This window comes from Branchiostoma lanceolatum, chromosome 4 (assembly GCF_035083965.1).
Source record: "Branchiostoma lanceolatum isolate klBraLanc5 chromosome 4, klBraLanc5.hap2, whole genome shotgun sequence".
Taxonomy (NCBI): domain Eukaryota; kingdom Metazoa; phylum Chordata; class Leptocardii; order Amphioxiformes; family Branchiostomatidae; genus Branchiostoma; species Branchiostoma lanceolatum.
The window spans coordinates 22191152-22211260 of NC_089725.1; the positions used below are offsets into that span (position 1 = coordinate 22191152).

The window sequence follows — 20109 nt, forward strand, 5'->3', positions numbered from 1 at the left end:
ATCTATCAGTTTCATTGATTTGGCACGAGATTTCGCAAAGGCTGCACGGAAGGAGCCAAAATGGCGGCTCTGGAGGAGGGGGAAGCCGAGATCAGGGTCACTGTCGGCATCTTAACAGGTATACGCCGCTTTCCACCATAGTTAGTGTTACACCGAGAAACTCATATATAAGAGCTATCTAATGAACTAAATCTATCGGCCCTGGACTCACAATCTGGTCCAGATGAAGAGCATTTTGTTGGGGCTCGGTCCAGACTTTGAGTCCAGACTCCCGGTGCAGGGGATGGGAGGGTTCCCGCTGATGAGCATTTTCTGCTAGACCCAGTGGATGATTGCGGTCCACTCTAACGCTGTCCCGGGGATCACCCGCAAACTTTTTCAAGCAGTTATGGTATATCAAGGTGGACAATGCGGTTACGATTCGCAGTAAAATATGATAAAGAAAATTGAGCTGTTTGTTTGACATCCCTAAAATTGGTACGTTTTGGTGAACCTCCTTGGTTTTGCATGTTTTGTGTGCTGAGGACTCCATGACTAACCTAATTATGAACGCATCAAACTATACTTTTATATTACTAGCTTGTGGCAACGCCTCTCACCAGTTCACTTTAATAGCGTCGAAATGATGTAAGATCCACCCTAATAGCTTCAGGGTGGAGCATATTTTCACTGTCACTTTACTATCACAGCAGTGTGCCCCAGGAATAATTTGTGTGCTTAGTTTTGTAGATCAGAGTCCATCGTATTGTGTAATAGAACGTCTAATGTTCAGGTCTATATGTCAGCTGAGATCCAACTACACATCCATAAATATATCCAGATTGATCATGGAGTCACATACGCTATAGGTATAGACAGGAAGACGAGTTACAGCTCTGGTTGTCTCTGGTATAAAACTTGCTACCATAACTATGGTCAGTTTTATCTACGATTTGAAGATCAGAGCAGGAAAGACTTCAAAGACTTGTATCCTTTATTATTTTATCATAGTCTTCCAAACAGCAGTTTCAATAAAGAACCATATTTTAATCCAGACAGCTCATTAGAAGTTGCCAAATGTGAGGGTGACCAGGATCTGGCATCTATCTTTGTTATAAAATTAAGGCTAATAAGAGCCATTTTCAGATTGACATGTGGAAGATAAGAGGATGAAAAGTTGTTATCTGTCCATCATCCACAACTCACAAGCACTACGTAAGAATCAGGACAATTAAGATCATCCCTCTTGAAGTTCTTCATCCTAAAGCTTGATGACAGTGTTGAAATGTTGGAACTAAACCTGAATCACTACCATCTGATATTTCCCATGGTACATTGATACCCAGTCTTGGCAAATTATTGCCACATGTGGCAAGAGATGGAAAAGAGCATTACATTCTGATCATGCATGCTGTTGCTACTTGACTGGTGTTAGAAACAAAAGTGCTTTGATACCTCTCAATGGCTCTCATTATGTAAGGTTTACTTACCTGTGTGATGATCAGTTTTGTGATGTTACTCTGTAATTTGGAAATATGAAAATTACTGAATATACTTATACTGTGTGTGAATCAGTCTAAATTTTGCATTTTTAGTTAATCTTACTAAGTACAAGTTACATTCTTGTATTAGACAAGACAGACAAGTCCTTAAACTCTCCATGTCTTCATTTTGTCAACATAATTGTCTTAAAACTGAAAAAAAAAACATTCCCAAGTTGCATAAGAATCAATGATATATAGTTGTTTGTATATGGTATGTATTTATAGTTTTGAGATGAATTTAGCCTCATGTGGGAAATTGGCTTTTAAGTTTTAGGGGGTTAGATTAGAAATTGTAAACTTTGGCGGGGAGAATTCCTCCCGATTGTCCTAGATTTCTAGCACCTTCAGCGCTAGCACTCACCACTTTGGTTTTACGATGAATGCCCACTACAGGCGAGTATGACAGTAATGCTGCTCCAGTTCTACAACTTTTACATGCATACCATAAGACAGCATTTACAGGTGCCCTGAGGCTTTACACACATTCCTCTTTTTGTGCACTACATGTTGTGTGCCTCTCAACCCTACTCCACCATTCAATTCTTTAATTTTAGGCATGATGTATAGTCTATATTGTGCATGATTTCTTTTTAGTGTACAGAAGGTCTTGTCTTATTATATTAAGCCATGTCCTAATATTTGAATATCAGGACCTCAGGATACACACAGATGCAGTGTTTTATCTCATTGAGACTCAGGGTAAGACTGTTTTTCACTATTTTCTTCATTGTTCCTGAGTTTTCAATCCTGTCAGTTACGGATATAGTTTTTCGGATCGTAGAACAATTATGCAGGACACATTAGAAGACTTTATTGATTTTAAGGTGCACTGGTATGCATCCATACTACATCAATGGCTCCGTGGAACACGATGATGGATGCAATGAGGTTTTGATGGACGCTGCTTAATCCTTGTTCATTGGCCAAATGTCCCAACGGTTGTCCTTGCCAAATTCATTTATGCAGCACAGTGGACATAATAAGGTCACTATCCCAGCTTTGTGTATATTCAGGTCCTGAATGAGAATGCTGTGCCCTCAGGCCACCTTTGTAACTTGTCTGGATGACGGACCCATAGCCGTTGGGTATTTTGCTTAGTAAGGTAGTGGGAAGGAGATTCATGGGACCTCAGACCAACTGAAGAAATGATGGCCTTTGGCTGTTACACTCTAAGTCAGAAAGGTACCCAGAGCTAAAGACATTGAAAATAAATGTCAAAATTGCACTGTTTTTCGAAGTGTTGGTTTATGAAATCTACTGAATCTTTGCTAGGAAGAACAACTTTCTAAGCCTGGAAATGATCAGTACAGCTGGATTTGGTCATCTGGAATGAGAGTGCATGGGGAATGTATACCACTATTGATTTCTGATTGGTCTATTTCGAGCATGTGATTTCTGGACCGTGAAAAGGTGAAAGTGGATTGTGTTTGCAGCACAGATAGGTGTTATTGCATAATGAGAAGAGAAATGCAGGGTCAAGGGGTGTGAAGCAAGCTATTATTATTTAATTCAAACTGTAAATATTAGTGATTCTAACATATAATCTGGTAATAGCTATATTATACAATTGACCAGCGTTGAATATTACAGAAAAACTAACATGAATCATGGGAAATTCACTTGTTTGTTGATTTGTATCAACAGAAAACACTACTAGTATATTGTTTTAAGCTTGACCTTGTACAAGGCATAGAGTAATTGCAATTGATGTACCTGCACAAAAGAGTGGGATGTTAAATTATTGAACTGCAAGCATGTTGATGATAAAAATGTGCTGCATCTCTAGGACAGTTGGGGAGGACATTTAGTTTCTAACTACAAATTCAGAGTACAACATGTACTTTTGTCTATGCAAGTGAACTAACAGTAATGAGAATCAATGTGCTGTGCAGACTCCAACTTGAAGTGACATGTTTCATTTCTTTTTGAAGTGAGTGACAGCTGTTATCGTAACCTGGCGGAAGATAAGAGTGGGCCCAACCTGAAGCAGCTAGTGGAGGACCCAGACAGGTCAGCTATATTTTTAGAGTTAAATAAACACATGAGATTAGATGTGCTATTATTGTTCATTTTATGTACACAGGGATTATGTGATGGGACCAACCAGTCTCTGTCTCAAGTCACCAAAGGCAGTAAGCTGGTCTAGGTATTTTCAACTTCGTCCAATCCACATGCTATGTAGTAATATTTGGTTCAACTGGTTCCCAGGTGTCATTGGTAATGTTATAAGGCAGTGCACCACATTGTTGTTTATAAGCAGGTCGTGACTTGTGCTGTTCCTTCCCTAGGTTGGCGGGGATTGTGACAGTCCAGAAGTGTGTTCCAGATGACTTCCAGGAAATCAAGGTGAGCAGAATCATCAAATTCTCCATTTAAGACAATGACGGGAAAAGAAATGTCTTCTCTGGCTCTTGATAGCAATTGTTGATCTAGGACAGTGGATGATTTTGACATTTTGTTGTTACAGGACACCCTTCTTGAATGGTCAGATGTCCTGCGGATAAACTTGATCCTGACCACAGGTGGGACAGGATTCTCCCCGCGGGACGTCACCCCGGAGGTATGTGCTGCTGTCTGTCAATGTTGGACACTTAGATTCTTTTTTTATATTTATCATGTTCAACTTGCACTTGATGGTGCAGGAGAGGTCTTGGTTACTGCTATGTTAAACAGGGTTCAAACTTGCATGACCATGTGGTATGAGGGTGATGTACATGCACTGGATAGTTGTTCCTTTGTAACGGCAGTATAGCAGGTAACAAAGGGAGCAAGGCTGTTTTTTGTAATGGCAGGCAATTAAATTAATTCAGGAAATTGGCAGGTTTTAACTAACCAGACACCCAACACAAGCTAAGTTTATATTCCTGTCTACTTTGGATAGGTTATTTCCATTACATGATGTCAAATTGGTAAATGATAGAGACTGAAGAATGATGGATGTTGTTGGCTGCTGTGTCCTCAGGCCACCAAGGATGTGATAGAGAAGGAAGCCCCAGGCATGGCAGTAGCGATGCTGATGGGGTCCTTAAATGTTACACCATTGGCAATGCTTTCCAGGTGAGTTGAGTTGTGTATACAGATTGCAGTGTAAACTGATGGCAAACCTATCAGCAACAAACCAAGAGTGGGTGCTGGGTGGTGACATTGTGTGGAAAATATAGATACAACTTTTTCTTGTGAAGTTATAATTTTTGTCCAATAAGCATAATGTAATAAGTGTTCTCAACTAAAAAAAAGAAAATATCTATTTGTGTGTGTGTGTGTCGTCATGTATGCATGTATGCATGCCTTATTCACCAAATTGCAAGGTATAATGTGCCCTATCTCCTGCAATATTTTGAGGGGTAACTTGTTCTTGTTTTCATATCCAGGCCTGTGTGTGGAATCAGGAAAAACACACTTATTATCAACCTACCAGGCAGTAAAAAGGGCTCACAGGTGAGATATTCGATGATCAAACAGTCTCTTATCATGGTCTTGTATCTACTAAAGTATTTGATACAGAGCAATTAAACTTTTATAACAAAGCATCATTTTTAAATGGACTACTAGTGTTTGCTCCATCTCAGTTCCATGGTCAGGTGTTTTTTATCCTTGTAATAGATTTGTTGAAGTTTAGCCTTTCAGTCAGAAGCTTATCATTTATTTGAAAATGGATGTTTATCATTGAAAATCACCTGAGGAATAGATTTACTCACACGACTGTTTCACTTGGCAGGAGTGCTTCCACTTTGTTCTACCAGCGTTACCTCATGCCTTGGACCTACTGGCAGACCACAGACAGAACATACAAGTCACACACAATGCCATGAACACAGGGGACTCCATGTCCGCCACCGCTGAGAACAGCAGAACACCGGCGGGCAGCACCGACTCCCCCGCCACAGTCAGTGCCACATCTATGCATGTAAGTGCTGTTCACTCTGCCAGTGGTGCAGTCCACGCACTTCTAGGTCTTGGTTTAGTGACTTGCAGTTGTCCTAAGTACATGTATTATCTTGTAAAAGTAAGAGGTGCTCAGCAAACAAACACATACACCTATGCACACAGCACACAGTATTGCCCTTTTGTTTCTTCCTGCAGTTTTCGATTATGTTCAGTTAAAAAGAAAAAAACTATCAAACTTCAAAGACAAATGCACAAGAATATTCCTGTTTTGCTGGCAATGGAAAGGTTTGTGGAACACTTGTATTTAGCTTAGGTCTGGTATGTCCATGTCGGGAGGGATATGCAATGTCAGTGTAGTTCCTGTATTTCCCTACTTTGGCTAAAGGAAACCTGTAGGTTCCATACAACAGCATGTTGAAAGGTAATATGATATTGTACTCCACTGATGAGACATGCATTTTAAAGGCCCACTCTATTTCCTATGGTGCTGTGTTTGCAAAAGTCAGTCAGAAAGAATTGAGATTGAAAACATTTGTAACAAGATTTCCCCATAATTAAGCCAGAATGACTGACATATACTGCTCGACTAAATCCATATTGGACAGCTATTCTCTTAAAACGACTGCACCTCAGTATAGTCAGAAATTCAAGCTGACTACTTAGTATACATTAGTGTACATGTGACTTGGAGGTGTATACAACATTCAACGATGTCCCATTTCCATAAGAGTGCAGTCAGAGTCAGGCCTGTAATACCACTGGTCAGAGATGCCATGTAATGGTGAACCACAGTCTTTGTCAGCATCATGACCATGCAGTGAAGTAGAGTGGGCCTGTAGACTATAGCTGTAAACATTGTTCAACTATCTAGAACAATAGCTGTTGATTTGTAGTTAGGATGTTCTGTCACTGCTGCCTGCTGATGCTGCGCTCAACAAGCCTCCTGTGTTTTTGGAGAAACAAACATAACATAGTCTGACTGAGAAGTTCTCTATCATGGTAGACAATTTCTCATTGTGGAAATGGGGCATTCATAATGTTGTATGCAATGGCAGTCTCATTGTGTCATAAGTAGGTCCATGATTGACTAGGAGAGTATGTCTCCCGACATGGATATTAGGTAGATAGTCGTACTAACTCACCAAGTTCCACAACTTTGAAACTTTTTAGAAACGTTTTTCCTCTGAGTTCAGTCCAGTATGTAGACCTCCCCACACTGTACATTGCATACAGGAACCATTATGAATGCCCCTCCCCGAGCCCTGGGGTTGTAGGTAGGCCAGAATAAACGTGCAGGTTTGACCCTGCTGCTCGGGAGGCTTGCTGCGGGCACACGGTCGGCCGGAGGTGACAGTCACCTGTGGTAGATGAAGTGTTGTAAGCTTGACATCTGCCCACATGCCAACAGGCGATGGTGACTGAGCTCAGCCAGGTGTGCTCCAGAACACCAGCTGACAGCCAGGTATACCCTATCATGGCCCTGCCTGCGGGGATGCTAGCTAAAGACAGGAAGGGGAATGACTCCGCAGAAGCTCCGGATGAGGTAAGCCAGGGTGGGAGCCAGATGCAGGAGGCAAGAGCAGACGAGACTTCGGCATTCCAAGAGCTGCAGCGGATCGAGTGTGAGCTGAGCTCTCTGCATGGCGGGAAGGAGGTCAGCACGGCAGATGTCCAGCCCACAGCTGCCAACAGTGCTGAGGAGACAGAGACTCCCCGCCATGTTCACTTCGCTCCTGTGGGGGAGGACAGTGTGGAGGGAAGAGGGGAGGAAGCACAGGAGGGTGACATGTCCAGTGACAGAGAAGTAGCCCTGAGAACTCTTCCCTTTGGGAGCAGAAATCAGGAGCAAGCTGACGTCAAGGATGAAGAAAAAAATATAGACATATATGATTTTAATGACTCAGATGAAGAATCTAACAAGAAAGGTGAAAATAGGGCAAACTTAGAAAAAACGCAGACTTCCACCCCACAGAGGAAACCTATTCCACGGAAATACTCTCTGAACTTTTCCCCTTCAAAGCAGGGGCATCGCTCTCAAGCAGCAAAGTCCTCAGCATCAAAACGAAGAAAAAGTAAAAAAGCGGGGGATGAATATGAGTACATTGGGGTAGGGCAGCCTTTGAAGACTTTCTTGATGGCTCGTGATGGTCTGAAGGAGATCAGTCTGAACCGGGGAAAACGTGACGTCAAGAGAAACCTTGTAGGCATGCAGAGACAGAACAATGCCGTGGACAAAGGAAACTGGCAACGAGGGAAAGTAATCCACGAACGCTGCCGTTATGATGACTACTTTGTACCAACAGAAGAAGGCAGCAAACGTATCCAGCTAGTCAAGGAAGGCAAGGCTCGGGATGAGTATGTGGTGGCCTGGTACCTGTGGTGTCCTGGACATGGCAACTGTCTCCGCAAGTGTGGCGGCTATGGCAAGTGCAATGAAGGTAAGGACTTTCTCTGCATGGAAAACTCACTTTTGCTGAAGGTCTGCTTGCTGCTGCACTTTTCATGTTTTGGCTATACTGGATTCACCCAAGTTCTGGCTAAAGTGTGTTGTAATTTTAATGGAGGGCCAGATTTGTCATAGAGTAGATGAGAAAGCATTCATCATCACAATTCCTGTTACTAAAGAACTGCCTCTGAAAGTTATGAAGAAAGATCAAATTTTATTCCAATACAAGAAATATGATGTACCTTTGAAGGTTAACTATCAAGAAGATACATGTGATAAATGGCATTTCTTTCTGACATTGATATTATCCGTGCCCCAGGTTGTAAGGGCATGGCCCACAAACAGGACCGGCACAACTGTACCCTGATGATCACACTGAAGCTGTTCCTGAGTGACCTGGAGAACTGGCGTGTGCGTGTGACAGGCAGCCACCTGCCCCTAGACTGCCCCTTCCCATGGGTGCCTCCACCCAAGGAGAAACTCAAGGTGGATGAAGACACCAGGGACTTGATCGTGGACTACAGGTAGGAATCTGTGGATCTTTTTCTTCATGGTAGTACAGGTGTATATACTACAAGTGTAACTGTTATTTTTAATGTGCAGTGAGAAATTCATAACACCAACTGAAGGTGGACTAAGGACAATGAATTTGTGGCTGATATTGTCTATTTTAAAGGGACTTCTCAAAATAGGAATTATTACAAAGACAGCAAAAGCCCCTCAATAAATGCCATGACCATTTTTTGTTCTACAGCCTGAATAAGGAGAAGTCAACGTCAGACATCTATGAGGTGATCCAGCACCACCCCGAGGTAGACAGGGGCAAGACACCGTCCAAGAAGAAAATCTGCTACTTCGTATCCAGCATGAAAAAACGCCGGCGGGAGAGCAGCTATGATGCTCGTAGCAAGCCAGGACGGAAGAGATCAAAAAAGAAATTAAAACAGGAGCAAGAAGATCAGGATGAGGGCGGGGAAGTTGAGGAGGAGGAGGAGGAGGAGGAAGAGCAAGAAGAGGAGGAGGAGGAGGAGGGGGAAGAGATGAAGGAGGTGGAAGACGAAGTCCCCAAACCTCGTAAGAAGCACCGTCGGCACTACTCTGCTCCCAGAAACAGACGTTCACAACATCACAGTGACAACATGTTCGAGCTGCTGTCGAGTCAGGAAGGGGCAGGTGCAAATGAAGGGTGTGGTGGCATGTTAACTACCCAGGAGCCACAGATGGACGGGAAGTCGTCACTGACACATGAGCAACAAGGGGAGGGGTATGAGTTGAGTTCTAAACTGAACCTGGCAGCTTCACCTCTGCCTGAGTCTCAGTCTAAGCCTGAGATATCTGGAGGGTTACAGATGATTGACACAGGAGGGTCGGATGAGGAAAATGATATGGAGGCTCAGATACAGGATGGAGCGATGATCAGAAGCAATGAGAACTCGGGTAGCAATGGTTTTAGTGTCATTGGGTCTTTGATACTGGCTACATATGAGGACCAGGATACAGTTGGATAGTTGATACACAAACTACCAGTCAATGGTTAATGCTTGTATATACTGGGGAAACTCAATGGTAGAATTTGACTTTCCTCTTGCAAGTAAACTTTTGAAACAAGAATCACAGGTTTTGTTTATCATGAACATAAACAAAATTCATTAAATGCCAGTGAGTGGATTGGTATGATCACTACTATATGGCCTCCGTCGGTCAGTATTGACCATGGTAAAATCCTAATTCACAGCAGCCCTACAGCATCGTCTATGGCTAAACAACCCTATACGAGAATGGGAGTCTCTGCCACAAAAATCCCATCTGTAAGCTGACTCAGTTCTGTTGCAAGGCTCTTTTCTGTGGATCCGCTTTTCTTCTTCCCTGTGCATCAGTCTTGCATCTCCTGATTTGAGCTGTCTGGACAGTGTGCATCTCCATCTGGAACGGTCACTTGCAAGGTCCTCCCAGTGCTCCGTATCAATATCTAGAGCCTTCAAGTCCCTCTTGCAGACATATGATCACCACACATGGGGGGCAACACCAACCTTTCCTTTGTTATTTAAACCTAGGGTCTAGGGTATTTGGTCAGGGAGATATTTTATGAATGATGAAGAAAAATTCTTCATTTTCTTTTACATTTTTAGACAATTTGAATTGGCTGGTCTATACTACTAAGTTGTGATATTGCTAGGTCTGACACAGGATCATAGAGGTGATAGCCATTTCTTGCTGTCTGTGTGAAATTTGTGAAGTATTTTACGATCCATTCTTTTATTCTACATTTTCAACCTGTCATTTCTAACCGCAGTGTTCAGGATTGGCGTAGGGCAAAACTATTTGGGAACTTTTTTTACAAGATTTTAACCTAACTACTGAGGAATTACAGAACAGATTTTACATATTAGGGATATGACCAATCAAGAAAAATTGAAAACAGCTTTTGCAGTAACAAAACAGAGATAGCCATTCGGAAATGTATGAAATCCAAAGCTACTGAATTGAAAACATTCCTCAGAAATTAGAATGGAACTTTGGTATTCAAGAAAGATTCAACCATTTCTTAGAAAAGAAGCTGTGCATATTGTCAGTTTTCGCTTGTAGCCTTACATACAATATATTTCAGTAAAATCAATATTTATCATGTATAAATCACTGCTATAAATGTTGAAATAGGTATGAAGACTGACTTTGAAACTTTTTAATCCTGAAGAAATACAGTTGGCAACACAATATCTTGCATTTCTTGTGTACCAGCTCCTTTCATGATGGTTATGTGACAGTCACTGCAAAGTTGAATTTACTGAACATTTTAAAGGAAATTGCAATTTTAATATTAATGTCATAGAGTAGTCTTGTCCAATTGTTTTATCAATTATTGTCTAGGTCTAGCAATCAATCTGTATAAATCTATAATTGATTTTAATGTAAATTTGTTTAAATGGGCATTTTCTGTCCAAATTAGAATTGGTGACAGACAAAATGGTCAATTAGATGCAAATTATTCAATAAGATACAATGTAATGTATAATAATAAATGCTCAATCATCCCAAATATTAATGCTTTGGTCAACAGAGTTTTAAATCCAGCATTCTTTAATGAGAATTTGTGATAACAAGTAGAAATTGCCAGTGGCAATTTAGGAACTAGTAGCTTATTGGAACAGACATAGTCAACAACCTGTTAAGGATAGCTGTTCACCAATGGTGCCTACTATTGTTGTGACTGGCAAGAATTTCTTTTTATCAACAGAGCAGGCCTTCTTTTAGAACATGAATGGGGATGGGCTAAGCTACATATTTTTATTGTATAGCTGCTGTTTTTAGACTTGTGTGTTACACATACATTTACAAGGCTGGAAAGATATGACATTAAGTATAGAGAAGTTGTGATTCAACTTTCAATGTTTTAGTCTCAACTTTGTGCATTATATAAATGTGTCAGCGGAGCAGAACTCAAAGGTTTTTGTAGAAAAGTTTTTTTATGGTCTTATGAATCATGAATTCTATAAAGTGTAGTTAAGTGCATGTAGATCATAGTAAATGCTTTTAATGTCAGGGTAAATGTAATGAAACGAATGTAACGAAGAACTGTGTGGATGAAATTTTGCTGCAATTGTAGATGTTAATTACATGTATAGAGTAAATAAGCATAATGCACATGTAGTATTAGATCTGCTGGACTGTTGAATTGTAATCTATGTCTCAATATAGCAGACAACATTTTTTTTTACTTCATCTGAATTCAATGTTGTAAAGAAAGCCAACTTTGCCAGCATGATGTTGTAAATGTGGTGGTAGTACCGTAGTGGTAATAATTCTAGCTTATCTACTGATAAAAGAGGATGCACAGACAGTAGAATGGTGCTGCAACCACTGTCTGTGACTTCTTCAGCTATTTGTCCATGACTACTGTACATGTAGGTAATATACAATAATACATATTGTAGGTAATATGTACAGCAACGTAAGAATTTTGATCTTGTTCCTTCATAGAATTTGGTACAAAGTTATTCTTCAATGTAATCACTGTAGGCCCATGTAGTATGGACTCTTTGATTTCATGGCTTTTTTAAATATGTCAAAATTTAGATGGACATTAAGATAATAGTCCTTGTGGCAAAAGCATTCTATTAGCTCATAAGAAGAAGACATGCATATTTTAGCCACTAAAATAAAATTTGCTACACTTGCCATGAAGAAAACTTGTACAGTGATATCGGAAAGTCGGCAGGAACAGTGTCCTACAATTCTACCCTGGTCTTGTAAAGTTCACATTAGCATGTTTGTAGAAGCTAGAAAGTAAACTGTACATTACTATGGTGTTTTAACAGTAATGGACTAATGTCAATGAATCATGAATGTTAATGTTCTATCAATTTTTGCTGTAAATACATGTATGGCAATTTGTGCTACCAGTGTCTCTGTCTGCAGTTGTCTTTTGTTTTCTAACATCCTGATATATACTGGTACATAATACAAGACCTACTTTTCTGTCCGTATGTCTCTCCAAGCATTTGAATAGTTATCAAGGAACAAGAATAGTTGCAGTGAACAAACATATACATGCATGTCAGCTGCTGTTCTGTGGAAAGCAGGAATGCTTGCGTCCAGCAATACAATATGTACAGTATGAAGTTTTTTTCTGTAGACAACAGGGGAATTTCAGTATTGATGAAGAGTATTGATACTACCTAGCATATTATTGTGACCATGACATCAAGACCTACCAGGATGGTGTAGTCCACACTCATTACATATAGCTTTCAACTTGGAAAGAGAAAAAAAGGTCAAATCCCAAATTGGCAGATTGTTTCAAAGTGTCCCAAACTTCATTTCAGTTGGAAGGTAACTTTCCAAGTCTAATGAATAATTGAATTGTAAAGAATGTGTTCTCATTCTGTTTTTTTATCTAGTTGGAAAATGTTAGTTAAAAATTATCTGTTTTGCAGAAAAGGTTGCAGATTAAGAGGGGGGTGAGAGAGCACCCGAGAGCAGGCTTGGTGTGTACTCTTGTTTACAAAATAACATATCCGCATGCTAAAGTCATCACAAAGCTGCAAACTCTTTGGAAGATAGCATTAAATTAAGATCACCCAGAAAGAGAAAAATTGTAGAATGAAAGACTAAGAATGGAAAAGACTAAGAATGGAAAAAAATGCATTTCTTTGGCACAGGACAATCGAATCAGCCCAAGGCCTGTTAGTCAAATCTCATGGTCAATTAGATCGGCCCTACTAGTACATATGCCTTGCAAGGCTAACAAGAGGCATACAAATTTACCTTACACTTGGAGGGTTAACCTGAAGGCTGGTAAATGAAGGTATGGGCTTACCCACTGGAAATTTGTTATTTTGAAAATTGGAGGGGATTCGCGGAACTGATTTTCTTTGTGATAAGCTATGTCCAGATTGAAATCCAAGGGTAGTTTCACTTAGCCATTTCTTGTTAAAAGTAAGCTTTGTTCAAAATAAGGTGCAAACAAAAAGCACCTGAAGTTGTGTGTTGAGTTGAGTTGAATAACACTCAGAACCAACCAGCACATGTTATGTTTAGGAGCCAGACAAACAGCTGTTAACTTCAGCATGAGTGACAATTGAATCTGTTTCTATATGTAACATTATGTATCTAGCCACCTGACTTTTGTTTCAAAGTAGAAAACATTGTCATTCTTTTGACAATAAAGTCCTGATGTGTACACCATAGGGCCAGTCTGATTGATTTTCACATCATTCATCCATACGTACATTGTGATCACCATGATGGTAAACTGTTATTTTCCACAATGGACAAGTATGCCTTTCCCAGGCACTTGTGCCAGTTGTGTAGTACATTCATAATCACTTTACAGTGCAGAATTGAATAAATCAGATCTTCAAACCATTTTGGACTGTTGTCATCTCTTTGCATAATCATTTCACTTTATATACAGGCCTAAGTGATATCAGAGCAGCCAACAGTGTTTTTAACCTTCGTGGCATGTTCCGCATCCTCCAGTTGGGAAAGATTGGGCTATGATTGGCAACAAACATTGATTCCAACCATCGTACTGTTCTCTGCAGAGTACTGGGAGTCATGGAAGTAGTAGCAGCAAGGAAAGCCACAAGCAAAGTAAGTACAATGGGTACTCATTCACTTAACTGACATAAAGTCGGCTCAGATGAATCGTCATTACAGTCTTGGGTTAAGAAGTCAAGTACAAACAGAAAAAATAGTAATGTGGACAAATACTGGTATGTTCTTCACCATATCAGAAAAAAATGAATGTAGCAAAAGTTACAGTTTCTAAAAACATTGACCTGTCTGTGTTGCACACCCCGCCATGAATACTGACCAGTGTGTGACATCCCAGGTAGGATAGACATAACCAAGGTTGCCAGGAGACCCAGGTCCTCACCGTTTGCCATCATCCCAATGGAGAAGGCCATAAACATCGTGCTGGATGAGGCTTACACACTGGGCACAGAGATTGTCAACTACAGAGGTTGGTAACAATGTTCAGAGTTCTCTCACTTCCTATTTCAGACAATGCACTCATGTACATATGTATGTTAAATGCCATTTCAAAGCCTTCTGACTAATTTTGTTAGAAGCCATGTACTTATTTGTTGACTTGTATTTCTAGCCATTGACAGTGCCCTTATTGTACTGGAGATTTTTTTCAAGCAGGTTAGCAAATTGATATGTTTGTTAATTGTTCAGCCTCGTATTGGATGATAATCTGGATTATGTTCTTTCAGCTGTGACTTTAATTTGCACATTTGTGACATAATGAAATAAAAAGTGTATTTTCAGATGTCTGTTTACTATCTGATCTCATTGTTTACTATACTATACCCTGTTTGCTATGCTTGTGTGCATATTCTAATGTGGTTTTGTGTGGATGACAAACAAAATGGTCAGTAAGTATTGCCTGAGGAAGTAACTGAAATGTCGGTTGGAATAAAACACTTAGTTGTCCACAAAGAACTTGTTATCCATAAAAGGGTACACACCAGTGTCCTCTCCCCATTAGCTGTGTTCACAGGACCATTGAAAGCTGCTTTTCTCTCTGCAGATGTGCTGAGTCGGGTGCTTGCCCAGGATGTCTTTGCTCAGGACCCCCTCCCACCTTTTCCCGCCTCCATGAAGGATGGGTATGCTGTGAGGGGTCAGTACTCATGCTATCAGTTTAAACCGATACGGTTGTAACATTACGATCTGGAAGAGGGCTTCCCAATCATGTCATACTTTGTCATCAAAGTGAAAGCTTGATTCAACAGCCATTATTGTATCATATTTCTCTCTGTCTGGTAAATTGATGCTGTGTTCAAAGACTTGTGTATTTTCTTCCTACTTATTTGTCTACTATGGTTCTAAATCTTGTCTTACAGCTGCTGATGGACCCGGGGACAGGGTAGTCATTGGCGAGACAACTGCTGGTGCACTGGTAAGCTTTGTACTATTGTTAAAGCTTGTATTTGTGTGTATGATTTTTAAACGAAGGCAATACATTGTTCTACCCACAGTTTCATTAAAATCCTTAAGACTGCATACTGGTGTAGTTGTAGTATTTCCCGCCTGGGATGCATCATGCCTAGTCTTGTCCTGCTACTGGCTTCAAGATGCTGAATGTTTACGTGGTCTATCTCATGAAGATTAGTTTTGTCAGTTGAACCCTTTTCCTGTACATGTTTACTCTTTGGCAACTGAAACATTGTATTGACAGCCATTTTCCTACTGCGGCCTATGCAATATACCTTGGGAGGGCTCTGAGATTTCGTACTTTTGTGGGCGTGGATCAGAGAATTGGCTTTACCTAAAGAAAACATTCAGGCAATTCTCTGATTGGCTGACAGCTGATTAGAAGCCACTCCCTTAAAAGTGGAAATTTCAGCCTGTTTTAGCCAAGCCTTCCCATGTCCCGAAGGTATATTGTATAGGCTGTGGGTGGGGCTTCTGTTTGGAGAAGGATTGATCCTCTGTATTGCTATTTGCCAGCCTGAGTATGAGGTGACGAGTGGGCATGTGATGAGAATCACTACTGGAGCCCCCCTGCCCGATGGAGCAGATGCTGTAGTACAAGTAGAGGACACAGAACTGGTCAAGGAGGCTGATGATGTAAGTCTGCACTGTTCACTGTTCTTTCAATTAGATTCTGACCTTAAGGTAGAAAGGAAGTGGACAGCAACAATACCAACATTTTGTAATTTAAAGTAAATTTGAGCTGTACATAGTCAACATAAAGAAAAGTCTGAGGCAGTCTAATTGAATGTTGCAACAGTGTTTCCCAATTTCATATAGGTTTATCATATTAAGATTCAGTCTAGATATGAACATATGTATTATTTCTGTTAGCGTGGTCTGAGTTGAGTGTGCAAATGCTTTTGTTGCAGGGTGCTGTGGAGGTCCAAGTTAGGATCTTAACATCAGTCAAAAAGGGACAAGATGTCAGGTAAGACCTGTCATGCCCCTCTGTAGTATTGATAAATATAATGAGATGGAAGGATTTTCTTAATGACTTGGAGGTTGTAGAAAAAAATTCCCTTAGGTGGGACATCAAGTGTTGTCCACCCTAAACTCAAGCTACAGTGATCCGGTGCTAACATGTTTTATACCACATGATACAAGAATGTATAAATATTCATATGAGGTTTCATGATGACACCTTTCAGGAAGTTGTTGGCACATAAGATTTTATAGGACTGTTTCAAATCAACTGTCATAATAATTGAAATACAGAGGAGTAAGAAACTTCAGAAAGACAGTAGATCACATTAGTTTTCCCTCTCACCTGCTGACCATTGTTTTCATGTTCATTTCTGCTGACCAGGCTAACAGGAAGTGACATTAAGAAGAGCGAGCGTGTTCTTGAGAAGGGGATCCGCATGGGTCCGTCTGACGTGGGTCTGCTGGCAGCTGTGGGGGTGACGGAGGTGGAGGTGTACAAACTCCCTATAGTAGCCGTCATGTCTACTGGGAATGAGGTGGGTTCTGTGTGAATACTTTGAATTTATGTGGGCACTGAGCAGGATTTGTACCATGTCCCTTTGTTTCATTTTTATCACTGTTTTCTATTTGTAATAGATGTTTCATAAATTTAAAGCATTTTTTATTAATTAATCAATTTATGGTGAGTTGAATGACTGTCAAAACATCATATGAAACTCCAACGCAAGCTATACTGGAACATTTTAGTGCAGAACACCTCAGCTCAACAGAATAACACCGTGTATACATACTTGTTTTTGTGTATATTGCTGATAACAAATGGACAGGCCTCATATACATAACAGCATACTTGTTGTTGGGAATATTAGTGTAAGTCATCTCAAGCTCAGGAGAATACAGCCACAGACGGCTATTTGTGTTCCAGCTTGTGGATCCAGGTGAGCCTCTCCAGCCAGGACAGATCAGAGATAGCAACAGGGCCACTCTCCTGGCCGCCCTACAGGACCATGGGCTACCTACTCTGGACATGGGCATCGCTCCTGACAGGTAACATACTATATATACATGTAGTGCACATTGTACATCATGTCTGCATGTACATTTTCCTGGCGGGCCTATAGTACCTTGGCTCCTGATAGGTAACATGGTATCTTACATCACGCTACAGTTAACAACTTTCCAAAAAGAACCCTCAGGGTCTGGTCCATGTGTGCAGGTGGTCACTACAGACAGAATTCTTAGTGTTTTTGTCAATGGGAAAATTTATCTAAGGGACCACCAAAAATTGGTCACGTTGGCCAGGTGTTTTTATGTAGAGGTGGTCACTTCTACATGTTTCCCTGTGTGTGTTCACATTTGTGTCTGACCAAGTGGTTATTGTGTTTTACATGAAGCCATATATGTTCATTGATGGCTCACTTAAAGTAAAGTTTGGGATTTCTTCATCCTTCATCATTTCAAAATATTAAGATAACGCTATAGCTTTTGCCAGTGTCCTATACCGCATGCAGCCATAGAATGATGAGATTTTTACAAAACGTTTTCCATTTTAGCATTATGCATATTTTTACATGTAGATGTGTGTTCTCCCTTCTGCAGTCCAAATGAGATGCTGCTAATGCTTCAAGACTCCCTGAACAGAGCAGATGTGATTGTTACATCTGGAGGTGTCTCCATGGGGGAGAAGGTGAATATCTCTCCTCCTGTGTCAGCAGTTGTGTTTCTCTTTGATTATAATGATATCTGAAATATGATGGATGGTTGTCAGACTGTGACAACAGAGATATCCTGTCTTATAATTACTCCAATTGTGTCTTTAGCAGAATATTTTGTCACGTTCCCATCAGCCCTTACACATGTAGAAGTACCACAGTTTAAGACATTGATAGCAGTGCAATGTTGTTGTCCTGTTGTAGGCCTAATGTGATGCTTGAAACATGTTCCCTTGTACAGGACTACCTGAAGCAGGTGCTGGAACTGGACCTTAATGCTCACATCCACTTTGGAAGAGTGTTTATGAAGCCAGGGTAAGAGGCTTTAGTTTAGCAGCAGTTGTTCCATATCCACAGAGATTACCTGTAACAGCTGGAATGACATAGCACTTGAAGTATATTGTGGTATGTGAAGACTTGCTAACATGTTCCAAATTTTAATGTTGACTGTAACTAAAGCAATAAACTGTACCTTGAAAAATGCATACATGCATTTTTGTAACTAGTACTAGTAAAAAGTTTCTATGACTTAAACATGTTCATTGACATGTTTTGTTTTTCCATTTATGTTTTTTTTTCCAATGCGCATTCGCAGGAAACCAACAACTTTTGCCACACTACAGTATAGTAGGCAGAAGAAGTTGCTATTTGCATTGCCAGGTCAGTAAAAGTTTCATGATATATTGAGAGAGTGGACTCGTCCCTAGCAACTGACATCTTTCCTGCCAACTGACTGCAGTGTGAAAGATAGTGGTACTAGAGGATGAGTCCACTCTCAGCATTTACAGGACAAGTTGCATAGTACATGTAGTTTGAATCTTTAATCGTCTCAATCTACGAGGTTTGATATTGGGCTCATCTACAAACCCAAATGCAGAGGTCAGCACTAAGAAGGTTGATGTCATTTTTCTCTACCACTGCATAAATCTGACTAGAATTAGTAAATATGCCATGCTGGTCTAAAATATGCATCATATATGTTATCTTTTATCAAATAGTATAGATGGAGGGAGTTACCAAAACAAACCTCCTTGCCTAAACTTAAAAACAATACCTTTGCATGGTATTGAATGTTTCCTCAAGTCTCCTTACTTTGCATCCCCTATTCACCCATGCTTCTTGTCCTGGCTGACTTTCTCAGGGAACCCTGTGTCAGCTATCGTAACTTGTAACCTGTTTGTGGTTCCAACGCTGAGGAAGATGTCAGGCTTCATGGAACCTAAACTCACCACCGTCAAGGCCATGGTAAGCACCTGTTACATGTGATACCGCACTGTGCTGTGATGTACATTTTGTAAGCGGCCAAGTCTCTTTGAACCCCTGTGTTTGCAGTTAATCTAATGTTGAAATTTAGTTATCTATTTTGTCTGAAGACAACTTGCCCCTTTAACTTGTAAAAGTTGATTTCCAAGAGTATATACAGTTCAAGACATGATGCATTAAATCAGATGGAGATAAATTTAAAATAAAGTGGACGACACTCGGTGAAAAAAATAAAATCCGACATGTCAAAGCAAAATTAAAATATCACTATTGCCAAATGTTTTAGATGGCATTGCAATATTGAGGTGCAATGATGGAAGCATTATAATCTTGTTTTTGCAAATGATTGAGAGTGTAGACCTTGGGGTCTACACTTCTAAATCTAGTTTAGTTTTTCCCAAAGGTTTTCCGAATGGCTGTTCCAGTGTTAACTGTTTAACTGACATGTCCACAGCTTTTGTCAGACCTGAAGCTGGACCCCAGACCGGAATACCACAGGGCTGCCCTCTACTGGCCACCAGACGACCCTATTCCATTGGCTACCAGTACAGGTTAGAAAACAAGTTACTTTTGCAACTTAACCTATATACATGTATGTAAATATATTCAACCTGATGTCTGGTATGGTATTTTAGATGATTATGCAACCTGAAGTGACTCCTTTGCAAAAGTTCTGTCTCAGCCTATCACAAATCTAATCACACTAAGTACTGTAATTCACTTTATTTTCACGGTAGCAAAATTTCGCGGTGTACGGAAAATAGACATTTTCACTGAACTTAAACATCACGGTGGCGGCAAGAGATTTACAGAACGGATGTGTGAAGGAATCATAAATAATAACAACAGTTTTTTTCACGGTGAT

At 40.4% G+C, this 20109-nt stretch overlaps 1 protein-coding gene across 2 annotated transcripts in view; it reads left to right on the forward strand.

Annotated features, from left to right (window-relative positions):
* LOC136433361 (gephyrin-like) overlaps positions 1 to 20109 on the forward strand; it is a 27084-nt gene continuing 6975 nt past the window's right edge. Inside the window, exons 1-20 of one of the 2 annotated variants that reach the window (XM_066425494.1) lie at positions 1 to 118; positions 3455 to 3533; positions 3812 to 3869; positions 3991 to 4083; positions 4486 to 4580; positions 4895 to 4961; positions 5242 to 5430; positions 13902 to 13950; positions 14192 to 14323; positions 14897 to 14989; positions 15213 to 15268; positions 15820 to 15939; positions 16215 to 16273; positions 16652 to 16805; positions 17195 to 17316; positions 17869 to 17956; positions 18223 to 18296; positions 18577 to 18641; positions 19123 to 19226; positions 19699 to 19795. In XM_066425494.1, the coding sequence (XP_066281591.1) occupies positions 61 to 118; positions 3455 to 3533; positions 3812 to 3869; positions 3991 to 4083; positions 4486 to 4580; positions 4895 to 4961; positions 5242 to 5430; positions 13902 to 13950; positions 14192 to 14323; positions 14897 to 14989; positions 15213 to 15268; positions 15820 to 15939; positions 16215 to 16273; positions 16652 to 16805; positions 17195 to 17316; positions 17869 to 17956; positions 18223 to 18296; positions 18577 to 18641; positions 19123 to 19226; positions 19699 to 19795 (1852 nt within the window). In that variant the 5' untranslated portion in view covers positions 1 to 60. Of the gene's footprint in view, positions 119 to 3454; positions 3534 to 3811; positions 3870 to 3990; positions 4084 to 4485; positions 4581 to 4894; positions 4962 to 5241; positions 5431 to 6819; positions 7850 to 8176; positions 8382 to 8611; positions 13723 to 13901; positions 13951 to 14191; positions 14324 to 14896; positions 14990 to 15212; positions 15269 to 15819; positions 15940 to 16214; positions 16274 to 16651; positions 16806 to 17194; positions 17317 to 17868; positions 17957 to 18222; positions 18297 to 18576; positions 18642 to 19122; positions 19227 to 19698; positions 19796 to 20109 lie in introns of those variants that run through there. The other variant, XM_066425493.1, reaches the window with a different exon arrangement.